At 47.2% G+C, this 14,339-nt stretch overlaps 1 protein-coding gene across 10 annotated transcripts in view; it reads right to left on the minus strand.

Moving 5' to 3' along the window:
• The window catches only part of LOC121932053 (SH3 and multiple ankyrin repeat domains protein 3-like), a 324,411-nt gene that overhangs the window by 277,577 nt on the left and 32,495 nt on the right, over positions 1-14,339 (minus strand). For all 10 annotated transcript variants that reach the window (XR_006104255.1, XM_042470338.1, XM_042470336.1 and 7 more), the window contains one exon: positions 2,481-2,814. Coding sequence is in view for 9 of the 10 variants with exons in the window: in XM_042470338.1 (XP_042326272.1) it covers positions 2,481-2,814 (334 nt within the window). In the remaining variant the exon portion in view is untranslated. The remainder of the gene's footprint in view (positions 1-2,480; positions 2,815-14,339) is intronic.

A 14,339-nucleotide genomic window follows, 5' to 3' on the forward strand; every position in this document is an offset into this window, starting at 1 on the left:
GAGTGGAGTGATGCAGGTTTCTGCCCATGGGTTGACACATTTCAATATTTTTATGGAAACCCACTGGGTGACCTTGGCCAAGTCACACTCTCTCAGCCTCAGATGATGGCAATGGCAATCCTCCTTTGAGGAAACCTACCAAGAAAACTCTATGATAGGTTCATCCTAGAGTTGCTGTGAATTGGAAACAGGTTGAAGGAACACAACAACAACTACAGCCAGCCCTCCACATTTGCAGCTTTGACTTTTGAGGACTTGACTATTCATGGATTTCATTAATATGTTCTCTCTAGGAATCTTTAGATCATCTTGCACCAAAAACTGCACTAGAGGACCTAGCAATTCCTAAAGAGAAGACTTCTCTGGGCATTTGTAGGTCCTCCAGTGCAATTCTATGGTCAACCTCTGGCAGACGTTGACCATAGAGCTACACTGCAGAACCAAAGGTTCTTAGAGAGGTATTCTCTCAACTAAAAATATAGTGGTTAGTGAGGGGTTTTCATTTGTGGTTTTTCCATCTTCACAGGGATCCTGCACTCCTCACCCCAGAGAATATGGATGATCCACTGTACAAATCAAGGACTTAGATGACTATGTGGAAGGAATCCTGATCAAGTTTGCAGTTGACACAAAACTGGGATGGGTAGCTAACATACTGGAAGATAGGAACAGAATTCAAAAGGACCTAGATAAACTAGAATACTGGGCAGAAATCAATTCCATAGAATTCTACATTTGGCCACAAAACCCAAATACACACATGTAGGATGGGGAACACATGGCACAATAGTACTACATGTGGAAAGGACCTTGGGATTATAGTTGATCAGAAGCTGACCATGAGCCATCAGAGTGATGCTCCAACAAAGAAGACAGATGCTATTCTAGCCTGCACTCTGCACATTGATAGGCATTGATCTACACCTTTTTAATATATCTAAATGATAATCTCTGGCCTGCATCTTGATTTCAAAAGTGCATCTTGACCTGAGCAGCTATATGGCCCTAGCATGTGATCTCCCACTGAAACAAGGGGAAACCATGGGTTTTGAGATGTAAACAAATTTCCTTTCCCAACCCTGGAAATGGATGAGATTATGCAAGGAGCTGCTAAGTGCTCTCAGGAAAGATGCTATCATGTGTCTCAAGGAAGTGTCTCTCTTTGTGATTGAGGGGGAGCCAGGTGAATCAAAAGAATGACATTTGCATAGCCATTTGGGTCCCCACTCTGTCGGAAACATTTGGTGAGATCAAAACATGGACCTAAGATGTGAAATACACTTCAGACAGTTTCCTTTGATTGCCCTTTGTCTAGAGACCCTGTTAAACCCTTAAAGGGTCTCCCAAATTTAGGAATGCGCTGCGGCCAGCCACTCACTGCTGGTAGCCACTCGCTGCTGCTAGCCTCTCTCTGCTGCTGGCAGCCAACAGCTATGTCAGTTTAAAGTCAGTCCCCCTCTCTGACTTGTCTGCTAAACCAGACCTGCAAACCCACACACAAATTGGACACACCAAGATAGAACTTTTACGTGAGGTGAGTATTTCCATTAGAAAGCCTAATATCTATCCCACATTTACTATGTTATTTCCTGAGTCTTGTATGAATGCGTGAGCGTATGTGCCTGTATGTTTGAATCCTTGTTTCCAATGATTGTACTTAGAGCTTCTGCCTCATTTCTGGATTTCTAGTTCCTGGTATACAGATCGAAGGGGCATCCCATCTGAGATGTAGTAACAGGCCTCCTCTCGTGACCTTGAGCTAATTAAATTCCCCATTGATAATTTGGTCACTGTTCACTGTTACAACATGCACATACCCCAAGCCACCAAAGGACGTTAGACCTCCTTGCAAGAATCTCCACCGCTCCATTCCCTCACCCACGCACAGCCAACCAGGTGAAGAAGGAACCAGGCAGGTGTGGGCCGGTGGTCTGAACAGTGCTACCTCCCAGGGAACAGCTTTCAAGCGATGTGCCGTTGCCATGCCAATGGCAAACATCTCTGAAGAACCAGAAGTACGCACCAAAGACAACAAAGAGAATGGAACAGGTACAAGAGGGAGAGGAGCAAACCAAACACCTCCACAGACAGCCACGCTCACCCGCTACACACGTGCAAGGCATGTACACCCGGTGTGTCCCTGTGGCACAGTGGACACCACATGCACCCAGAACCCCGGACAGCTCTCTGCATCCACAGAGGCGCTCAAGAGGGAAAGTGATGCAGAGCCAGCTGGAGAGAGCAGAGAGCTGTCCAGCATTTCCGAGGGCTGCTGGTGGGACAGTTCCTCCCAGAAACTGACCCTTGGCCCCAATCCCACCACAAGGAAGCCCTCCTTTGTGCACCGGCGCAAAGAGAACTCAGCTGTCACTGGCGCTTCCCTGCACTCCCCTCCGAGAGGCAGCCAAGGCAGCTGGGAAGGGCAGGTGGCAGTGGAGTGCACCTGGGCAGGTGGCCACGCGGGCGCCCCTCTCTCTCACCTGGCCTTGCCGCGGCTGCTTCTCCTGAGCGTGTGTGGGTCAGCCTCCTTCTCCCCCCGCACGCGCTGCAGCGAAGGGGAGCGGCTGTGGGCACTCCGGGAGCCGGCCGTGCCCACCAGGCCGCGGTCTCCCACCCCGACAGCGGCTTCCTGCATCTGAGCCAGCAGCTGTTGGGGCAGGCTGCGGAGGGAGGGCACTGGCGAGTAGGACGGGCGGCTCTCGGACTTCAAGTTGTTGTCGCTCACGGACCGCTGCAACAAGTGGGGGGAGGAGAGGCTTCCCACCGCAATGAGCCGTCTCCTCTTCGTGTAGCTGGGGGTCTCTCTAAAAGGCACTGTGGCGGAGAGAAAAGAAGGAGAAGAAGGAGAAGGGGTCAGTTGAGGACGTTGTCTTCACCTGCTCATCGTCAATGGAACAAGGCAGCCATGCACTTCAATTCACTTTAAGGCTGTTCGGTTAACTCCAACACACTTTGACTCAAACTCCCCAAATGGACCCCTGTTGGACTCGGAGAGTATATTTATTTATTTATTTGTTTATTAAAAATGTTTGCATCCTTCCCTGCAGATTTTTTTAAAGTCATATTTTATTAGTTTTTTTAAAAGAAAAATGCATAAATGATATAAAGAAAAGAAAGTAAGTATATCACGGATCACATAATCTGTAATTACACAATTTAACAGATTGCTATTTAAACACACACACACACACACACACACACAGCTTTCCTATGAAGATTTGGCGCTTATCACTTCTTGTAAACCTCTACTTCCTTTTTCCACCTTTTCTTCTGCCTCTATGTAACTTTTTACTTGCGCCATCTTATAGCCTTTCCTGCCATATATCTGAAGATCTGTTGTGAAATCATATTACAGCAGAAAAAAAGAACAATAATTTTAAAAGATACTTTAAAATATATTAAAGAGTGCCGTCAATTTAAAACTGGGTAACGCAATTTAAAATAGTGAAAACTCAGATTAAATGCATCCTGGCTCAAATCAGCGCGGCCTGAAGGCTTTAATACAAAGGGGGAAAACTGCTGCGGAGCCCAAATGATACCTTGCCAACCAGGCCTCCAAAGGAAAGCACTGGACTGGATGGCCCTTGCAGTGTCTTCCAACTCTATGATTCTATGAGTTCCCAAGTTTCTTCCCAGTTGTGTTCCCATTTGCCTGTGCCATTGACAAAGGAGAAGGTAAACACACTAGCAGAAGCCTGTCCAGCTGGGGCTATGGCTGTACTATAACAGGACCAGTCAACTGCTCTGCTGGGAGCTGAAGCAGCAAGACTTGGATTTCTTCACATCTTGGGATCATGCCCAGTTTCCATTGAAAGCACCAACAGCCATGCAATTCCCACTGTCAGAAAACAAGGCGACTTCTCCCCAGTGACTCACTCACTTTCTCTCTTGCACACAGGCGCATGCACACAAGCAAACTGTTTATGTTCTCGGTGCAGTTAACAAAAAACACCCCAAGAAGCAGCCACAATTGCTGAAAACATTCATTCCTAGGCATGTCATTATTAAATGGGAAAGGGCTGCTGGCTATTAAAAGCGTTTTGCTCTTTTGCTGCTTAAAACGCCCGCGTTCCCTGCCATCAGGATGGGGCAAACCATAAGGAAACCAGCAAACTAACACACATACCCCCAGTTTAATAAGACCAACAGCATTCCAGTTTCTTTTTAAGCTATAGCAGTGACGTTGACATCACTCTGGCTGGGCATGAAAGGTGGCATCGACTCTGGTGCAGCAGTTGCCCCATTCTCCTGCTTGCCCCCAGATTTATTAAAATTAATCAGGACAAAGTCACCTTCCATGCAGGAGACCAGCATGGCAGGGAGAAAGCTAAGCTGAAAGCGTATCTGCTTGAGAAGCTAGGCTTCTCTATGCAGGGAATGTTGGCTGGTACAACACGCAGAGCACTGCACTATGCAAGGCCTTCCCTGCAGACTGGTGCGGCTACAACTGCATCTACACTGCTGGAATAATGCGGTTTGACAACAGTTTAACTGCCATAGCTCAGTGCTATGGAATTCTGGTCTTTGCAGGTTTGTGAGATATTTAGGCCTCTCCATCAGAGAGCTCTGGTGCCACAGCAGATTACAAACCCCAAGATTCCACAGCACTGAGCCACAGATGTTAAGGTGATGTCAAACTGCACTAATTCTGCAATGCAGATTAAACCCAGGTGATCAACCGGCCTGTTCTGTTGTCCTTGCTCTCTGTGTGTGGGCATGCATATGTGCATGGACTAAGCCTCACAAAGAGAAAAGTTACTAGCTTTATGCACAGGCAGGAAGATTGTGGAAAGTGAATTTCCTGACTTGTGTGCCAGTTTGCAGACTGGCTGCAGACAATGAGAAGATGGGTACCATATTCTAGATTCGAGGGCTTTCCCTCTTCCCCCGAAGCCTGCGTGGCTCTCCTTTGCTCTAATGTGGAAGGGCAGCCGATCCAAGGCAGCCCAGGAGGCTGGCAGGGAGCAGGGCTTGGGATCAAGGGAAGGCTCCTTTCAGGTCCTCTCCTGCTTCCCTCGCCATCCTGACCAGTTCTTCCTCAGCATTTGGGGTTTTTGTACCGACAACAATTTCAATAGTGGTATCACACTACTACTATCAGCCTCAGTTCAACATTTCCTGAGCATCCCATAAATATCCACATATGGACATATGCTACTCTGAGCCAAGCTTCTGTAAAGCCCCAAAGCTGCCTTGCATGGCCATTCCCTGCATTGTGGCAAGCAGTCAGGATCGAAGGAGGCAAGCCCCCCGCCCGACCCCAAAGGCACATGGAAGCCATCAGCATTGAGAAACGCAGGGTCCTTAGGCGCTCTGGGTGCTCCTGCCATCATTGTGCATTTGGTGACTGGCTGTGTGTGTGTTGCCAGAAGGGTCTCCAGTGTCATGCTTTGAGCATTGGACTGTGGCTCTGGAGACCAGCCTTCCATTTCCCACTTGGCCATGGAAACCCACTGGGTGACATTGGGCTAATTCACATCTCTCAGCCCCAGAAAACCCCTAATAGGTTCGCCATAAATCAGGAACGACTTGAAGGCATACAACAACAAAAACAAGAGCAGCAACAAAAGTTAAGGAGCACCTTGGGTAACTTCTTTCAGGTCTTTGTTTAAAGGCTGGATGGCCATCTGTCAATGGGGATGCTTTGGTTGAGAGTTCCTGCATGGCAGAAGGGGGTTGGACTGGATCAGGGCCCTAATTGGGGTCTCTTCCAACTCTATGATTCTATGAGTCTAGGTTCAGACTAAAATCCAGAACCAAATTCACTTCCCTCAGAGACAGGCCCCAAGGGTCCAAGAGCCAGAAAAAAGGGGTGTCCCTTCTCCTTGTGGTGCAAGGCTCCTCCTGACATCTCAGAGAAGAGAAGGACTTTTCATTTTGACTCCAGCATCTTGTAACTTCTGTCTTTCAGAGATCATAAGCCTTTGCATGAGGCCTCTCTGTTGCTATGGCAATTCTGACACATTCATCCCACCATCTGCAAACGGGCTCCGTGATCCTAGACTCTCAGGATCCTGGAGCTGGAAGAGACCTCAGGAAGGGTTGTCCAGTCCAAAGCCCTTCTTCCAGGCAAGAAGACACCTTCAGGGCAGACAGGTGGCCATCCAGCCTCTGTTCAAAAGCCTCCAAAGAAGGAGGCTCCAACATTCTGAGGCAGCTGCATCTTCCACTGTCAGACAGCTCTTTTCATCAGGAAGTTCTTCCTAATGTTGAGCTGGAATCTCTTTTCCTGGAGCTTGCATCCATTGTTCCAGGTCCGAGTCTCTGGAGCAGCAGAAAACAAGCTTGCTCCCTCCTCAATATGACATCCCTTCAAGTATTTAAACAGGGCCATCATGTCCCCTCTTACCCATCTCTTCTCCAGGTTAAACATACCCAGTTCCCTAATCCTGTCCTCTTAGGACTTGGTGGTTTCCAGACCTTTCACCACTTTGGTCACTTTCCTCTGGACACAGTCCAGCTTATCCATCCTTCGTGAACAGTTGTTGTTCTTGTTTGCCTTCAGGTCGTTTCCGACTTACGGTGACCCTATGGAGACAATATTGTGGAGGTTTCTTGGCAAGGTTTGTTCAAAGGGGTTTGGCCTTTTCTTCCTATGAGATAGAGAAAGTGTGACTTGCACAAGGTCCCCTTCAGTTTCACACACTGGCCTCCAGTGTCAAACCACTGCACCAGACTACACTGCACTTGTCCTTGCCATTGCCAAAATTAGCATTTGAAAGGCTTCTGTGTTCATGGACAACATGCCAGTGGAGACTCTTGGCTCTGGTATCAGAGATGTGGCTTTGGTCCAATGCTCTCAGGGGAAGGTGTGGGTGGAAGTCCTGAGAGCTGGATTGGGACCCCAAATTCAGCTCTCTGCCTCTTCTCCTCCATTTCGCAAGCATCTGCTTAAAATGCTTGCAAGGGCATCGGTTCTTAGGAGCTGCCACTGGCGTTGCTTCATGCACTGAAAGTATAAAGTATTCGACACCAAAATAAAAAGAAAGCACCCAGGGGCGTCCATGTCTGGCTGCTCCCAAGGCAGGCAGGCAGGGCTGCGGATTCTGTTACGGTTCATGCGCGCTTGTCAGAAGGAGACAGATTTTCAAGGCTTTCCACATAATGAGCTCGCATTTGTCTGCTCCAAAACAGAGACTTCCTGAAAACCTCTTTCTCCGAAGACGTGGTGCTCAATTTGAGGAGGCAGAAACAAGGGCAACACACAGAAACGCTTGCAAAGAGCTTTTGCGCGCGCACACACATATACACCATGACAGCAACTGAAGAATGCAAGGAAAATTTTCAACAGTGGAAGAAAATCCAGGCATGAAATACAACCACAGAATCCTAGGATAGGATCCTGTTTGTGTCCTACACCTTTGTAAGCTCCCTGACAGATGCAATTGTACTTTCCAGCCACTGTGCAAGTTATTTACTTAGTACACTGTTGTGTAAACAGATTTCCACAAGTGTCATCATTCCACACAGTAGAAACCCTGCATTAGCTGGATTTACCTATGTGTTGATGCATTAATCAACACTAATTCCAATGTGTCTGCTCTCATTGGTAGAAACTGACAGGATCCTAGGCCTGCAGTTATGCACTCTTGGATGGTGTGCAAAAAATTCCTCAGTGTCTTCAAAGTCCCCCTTGATTTCCTGGGGTTGCAAAAACAGTGTACATGAATCCCCATTGCACAAGGGGACAAACAGCAGGAGCATTGTTAGAAACACCATTGGTACTTGCACAATGTTAGTATTCAGCAGAAGAGTGGTGTAGAGTAACCTCCATGTAAACTACGCGTATAGCGTTCCACTACACTAGCACATTTTAGGATCCCAGCCACAGAGTTTGAAGGTACCCCAAAGGCCATACAGTGGAACCCCCCTTTCCTCAGGCAGGAAGCCATCCTTAAGCATCTCCTGATTTTTTAAAGCAGAAAATGTAGAAGAACTCCGGCAAATGAAAAGCAGCGCAGCTCTATTTGCCCAGCCCTGGCTGCTGGGAGGAATGAAGCCTTTATGAAAGGGCAAAGGCTGAGCCTGGGAATAGGTGGCCCTTGGGGTTGGATTAGATGACCTTTGAGGTCCTTCCAACTCTTTGATTCTATCTAAAACTAATGCTAGAGAGCCAGCGTGGTGTAGTAGTTTAAGTGTTGAACTATGACTCTGGAGATCAGGGTTTGAATCCCTACTGAGCCATAGAAATTCTCTGGGGAGTCACACTCTCTCAGCCTCAGAGGAAGGCAAAAGCAAACCTCTTCTGAACACATCTTGCCAAGATAAGGCAGCCTTGCAGTCACCGCAAGTTGGAAGTGGCTTGAAGACATAGAGCAACAACAAAATTTGTCCAGCGAATGTGCAGTCTTCCTCTCTTTCTGCTGCCTTCTTCCTTTCCTAGCCCTACTGTCTTTTCAATGATTCATGCTTTTTCATGATGTGGCCAAAGTACAACAGCCTCACTTTGGTCTTCTTGGCTTCTTCCCGGGAGATTTCCAGCTTGATCTGCTCTAGGACCCATTGCTTTGGCCTTTTGGCTGCTATCCATGGGATCCTCAGCCCTCTTCTCCAGCCCCACATCATCTCCAATGAATGGATTTTCTTCTTATCAGCCTCCTTCACTATCCAGCGCTCGCATCTGTTCATGATGATGGGGAATACGTTCCCTGTCTTATTTCCTGACTACAGTCTCCATTCTGATCAAAGTTTGATCGAAGATATGGGAATTTTGATTTCTTCATTATCTAGGTTGAATTTATGTAGAGCCTCCATGTCATACTTTTTGCTTTTTTATGTTCAACAGCAAGCCTGCCTTTGCACTTTCTTCCTTGACGTTCCTCAGCAACTCTTCCAAGTCCATGATGTTTCCCATGAGTATTATGGTCTCATCTGCATATCTATCGTTGTTGATGTTCCTTCCTCCTATCCTCACATCTCCTTCTTCTTAGTCTACACCTGCTCTTTGTATGATATTTTCTGCATACAAATTGAACAAACAGGGTGACAATACGCAGCCTTGCCTGACCCCTTTGCCAATTGGGAACCATTCTGTTTCTCTGTATTCCGTTCTTACAGTTGCCTCTTGCCCTAAGTACAGATTCTCCATCAGGACTATCAGATGGGTTGGCACTCCATTGTCTTTAAGAGCGTTCCATAGCTTTTCGTGACTGATGCAGCCAAAGGCTTTCCTCCAGTCTATAAAGCACATGCCGATTTTCTTTTGGAGTTCCTTCCATTAGCCATTGTATGGTTTGCAATGTATGTTTTGCTTATTTATTGCCTTTCTCCACCACCTTTGTTCAAAGGAGCTCACCCACATGGCATCATTTTTTGGAATTGCTCCAGGGCCCTAATCTCCTTTGCTTGAAGCTCTCTTTGCTGTTTAATTGAGGAACTTCCCTCATCTTAAGTGGATGAAGTTCTCTCTTTACTCTGTGGAAGTGCTGAAAGGCCAGGGGCGGGGGGGGGGGGGGGGTTTGTTGAAGATGTCCAGGCATGACAGCTGGGGGCCCCAACCAGCTAAACCCCAAGGAGTTTAAAGGCCCAGCTGTTGATTCCAATACATTTAAGGCAGGGAAAGGCTTCCTCTCTTAGAAAGGCCTCCAAGACATGAGGACCCCCCCCCCCTTTTCATCTCCTGGGGTCCCAAGATGGCAGAACAGAGAGGCAACCGCTCAAGCCACCTGTTGAGGGCAAGAGATGGGTGCACTCCTTTGGGCATCTGCTAAATGAGCCGGGAAAGGAAGAATTCCTTCCAGCCACGCCATCAGCTGCTTCGGGGAGATGCTTAATTGCAGGTTGGACTGATGGCAGGCCGGCTGGCAAAGTGTCATGTGCCGCTTTTTGGCAAGGGAAAGGCTCACGCTGACCCCGCTTTGAGCAAAGGAATGCTGAGCAGCTGCTGTTGGGAGTCCAAGAACAGGGCACTTTCCCAAGAATGGTTTCTGCAGTTCACCCCTTGGAGAATGATCTGGGAAGTCCTGGAACAGAGCATGGATACTCTACCTTTTCTGGACCACATCTCTCACAATGCCCAGGACGAATCTAGGCTCTCTTTTCACACTACACAGGTATGGCACTTTGATCCCACTTTAACTGCTGTGACTCCATCCTTCTGAAGCCTGGGATTTCTAGTTTGGTGAGGCACAAGAGCTCTCTGGCAGAGAATGCCAAATGCTTCATGAATCTGCAAATCCCAAGATTCCTCCACAGACTATGTGGCACTCCATCACCCTTCCAAATCCTCTCAGGAGAAGCATAACTTCTCTTCCTGGTGTTCTCTGATAGGAATAAGACCCTCGGTGCACCTAGGCTGCAAGATAAAGGACTTTTATACCACTTTAACTGCCATGGCTGCAGCCGACAGAATCCTGGAATGTGTAGTCTTGTAAGGCACTGGCAATGTGCAAATCTCAAGATTGTGTACAGGGTTATGTAACTCTCAATACATAACTAAATGCAAATCCCAGGATTCCATACTCAGTTTTACAGAGATAGTCCCAATTAATTCTCTATCATACAATGTTTCAGCTGTTTTAAACACATCCCAGTTTTTCTCCTCCTCCTCCCACTTTTCCTCTTCATCCTCAGCTTACTTCAGATGCTGCAAACTGAATTCAAAGTGCAAAAGCGGTTTGCTCTCAATTAACTTGGGGGCAGAGGAGAAGCTTGCCCTTCCCAGTCGGTTCAAGCAAAAGCAAAGTGCTGCAGCCTCTCCTAGTTTGCATGTTCTTCCCATTAATCACTTTTGCCACTTTGATGTTGCTTGGGCACACATGTCCCAGTTTTAATCTGTGAAATGTTGGAGGGTATGGGATTCCACAAGACAGAGCCAAGGCAGCTGAAGAGTCCGTACAGACAGGCCAAAATAAAGCTGCTTTGGGTCACTTTGGAGGTATGCTGTTTAAATGCTGCATGAGTCCCAAAAGTCCGGAAGCCACGCCAAAGCCACTCTTCAGACCTAAGGACTGGAGTGCAGCCTTGGTGCAGCTTCTGCTCTCTTAAGACATGTGTGTCATTTAAACAACATACCTCCAAAGTGAACCGAAGCAGCTTTATTTTGGCCTGTCTGAAGTGTGATCAAAGTGTTAGAATTGTTAGCGGTCTCCCTTCCAAGTCCTAACCAGGATTTATGCTGCTTAGCTTCCAGGATCAGAGGGGATCTGGGACCTTTGTATGTATATGTGTGCCTTCAAGTCGCCTGTCAGCTTATGGTAGCCTCATGAATTTCATAGAGTTATCTCAGGCAAGGAATATTCAGAGGGGATTTTGCCACTGCCTTACTCTCAGGTTTAGCACCTACAGCACCAGGGATTTCCAGGTTTCCAGAGTTGGTCAGATCTCACCTGGAATAATCCTGTGTCCAGTTCTGGGTCCTACAATTCAAAAAGGATGTTGACAAACTGGAGCGTGTCCAAAGGAGGGCAACCTCCTTTTGCCTTTTGGATAAAGACATATGGAGCTGGCTATGTTTAGCTTGGAGAAGAGAAGATTAAAAGCAGACATGATAACCCTGTTTAAATATTTGAAGGGATGTCATATTAAGGAGGAAGCGAGCTTGTTTTCTGCTGCTCCAGAGACAAGGACCCAGAGCAATGGATGCAAGCTCCAGGAAAGGAGATTCCAGCTCAACATTAGGAAGATTTTCCTGAGAGTAAGGGCTGTTCGACAGTGGAAGACACTCCTTCCTTGGAGTGTAGTGGAGTCCCCTTCCTTGGAGGTCCTTAATCAGAGGCTGGATGGCCATCGGTCAATGGGGATGCTTTGACTGAGAGTTCCTGCATGGCAGAAGGGGGTTGGACTGGATGCCCTTGCAGTCTCTTCCAACTCTATGATTCTATGACACCCCCTTAAGTGCTGTAGTTTTATCCTATGGGATCCTGGGATTTGTATTTTTACTGAGTCTTTGGCCTTTACTTCCAAAGAGTGCTGGTAGTGCCTCACAAAACTACAAATCCTAGGACTGTGTAGAAAGGAGCCATGGCAGTTAAGTGGTTTCAAACCACATTATTTCTACCATGTAGGTGCACCCCGAGAGAAGTAACACAACTGATATCTGAAGGGATGACAAATATCTGGAGGGATGTCATGTAGAAGATGGAGCAATCCTGCAGAGACTAGGGGTCCTGTCACACTAAACTGTTCTAGCACTATATTCCACTTTAACTGCCATGGCAACATGCAACAAGAACATGGGACCTGCAGGTTAGAGCATTTATAATTTCATACAGAGAGCTCTTGACCCCCAGGATTCCATGGGGCATTACAATGGCATTTAATAAAGTACTACAATAGCATAGTGTGATAAGAATCTAGAACATGAACCTGTGGATTCAAACTGCAAGACAGGAGATGCCACCTGAACACAGGGAAGGACCTCCTGATTGTAAGAGCTGCTCAACATTGGAACAAACCTGATCAGAAAGAGAGGGACTCTCCTCCTTCTTTGGAGGTTTTTAATCAGAGGTTGGAGGGGCAGGTTTCAAAAATGTTTCAGCTGTCTTTTCCTGCCCAGCTGGGAGTTGGATTAGCTGCCCTTAGTGGGCCCTCCAAATCTGTGACTATGAATCCATCTCAGTATAGTTAATGAAACGCCCTGAGTTTTAGTCCAAAGGAGCTACGAAAGGCCCCAGCTTTACAGCCCCAATGTACAGCTTCTTGGAAAAGTCCCTTTAAAGTCCAGACTCACCACCCTTGCTGGCATGAAAGCCACCAGCTGTCAAGCCCAAAAGTCTCCAGATTTGAACTTCTTATTGTATGTTTGATGAATGACTAGCCTAGGAAGACAGGAGTGAAGTAACCCCAATGAAAAGGCACACTGAGCCTCTTTGGAGGAAGATCTAGACTGCCTCTTCACAACCCTCTTTCTTAACATTTCATTGGCCAAGGAGACACCTGTTAAGCTACCCTGGGTCTACCAGCACAGCGATTCTTAGCCTCTGGGTCCTCCATAGGTTTTGGACTCCAACTCCCAAAGTCCTAGCCAGCATGGCCAATGGCCAGGAATCCTGGGCACTGAAGTCCAAAGCACCTGCGCAAACCAATTTTGAGAACCAGCGTACTAACGGATCTGCCATACAGACAGACAGACGCTGCTTCTGCGAGTGCCACCGCCATCGGAGGGTGGAAGGCTCCCCTTGACTGAGCTTTAAGCAACTCACAGGAGGGCCTTCCAAATGAGGCTGGGAAAGGAGCTGCGCAGTCGGTCATTGCCACTGTCTCGCATGAGGGTCAGCTTCCCTCCAGGGAGAGATGGGCCTCGGTGGCAGCAGCACCAACAAAGAGGCACTGAGGCACCCTTTGGGAAGCAGTTGATGGGGGAGATCTGAGGAGGTCCCCCCCCCCCCGGGGATGGAAAGCTATATGTAAGGCCTTGGATAGGGTTAGGTGTCTCTATGTAGCCCACCAGACCCAGCCTTGTGGGCCATGAAGCCCCCAGAGGCCTCCAAATAGCAATAGCGCTTATGTATTCATTCAGGGGTTTCTGTCATGGGGTTATAAGTTTAGGGTTTCTTAGAATATTATTGGATTAAGTTAGTAGTTGGTTTATTGTTAGATTTTATAATGGGTTACTAGAATGTACTGGAAAGAGGTAGACTGGCTGTTAAAATATGTGCTTGCTTATTAAAACTGGAATGCTTGCTTGTTAAGGGTAGAATGTGGAGGGAGCAGAGCTTGGTCTTCAAAGGGCTGGAGACTGGTCTCTGTGATGGGAACAGAAACGTAGAGTGCCTATTGCTCATATGATGTTATGTTGATATGTTCATTATATTCTAATATGCTGCTATATTATGTTGGGTTGTGGGATGATGGGGTTTTTAGTTCTGCTTAATTATATATAGGCTGTTAAGTTTTAATATAACTTAGTCCTGTTGTGGCTTAAGGTTTATACCTGAAGGTCCCAGGTGAAGTGGGGAGATAACGTTGGGTGACAGCCTAATTGTTTCGCCAAGATCCCGGACTGGAGGACATGACATCCCCAGGGAGGAGATTCATCCTTGCGCAGGAAAGAGTTATCCAATTAATTTGCTTTATTGCTTGATGGGGTGGGATTGCTTTATGGGGGTTATAAAAACAATAAGTTCATGCTTACTTTCATTCCTGACAAAAAAGTCACTTCTGTCTTATGTATCTCTTTCTTCAATAAAGCTGTTCCTTTTTCAAAGCACAGCCTCTGGTTGTAAAAGGGGGGCTACAATTGGGAGCCTGACAGCTTGTTTTCTGCTGCTCCAGAGACTAGGACCCGGAGCAATGGATGCAAGCTGCAGGAAACGAGATTCCAGCTCAACATTGGGAGGAACTTCCTGACAGTCAGGGCTGTTCAACAGAGGAACACACTCCTTCCTCTGAGATTATAG

Source organism: Sceloporus undulatus, chromosome 5 (assembly GCF_019175285.1).
Source record: "Sceloporus undulatus isolate JIND9_A2432 ecotype Alabama chromosome 5, SceUnd_v1.1, whole genome shotgun sequence".
NCBI classification, from domain to species: Eukaryota; Metazoa; Chordata; class Lepidosauria; order Squamata; family Phrynosomatidae; genus Sceloporus; species Sceloporus undulatus.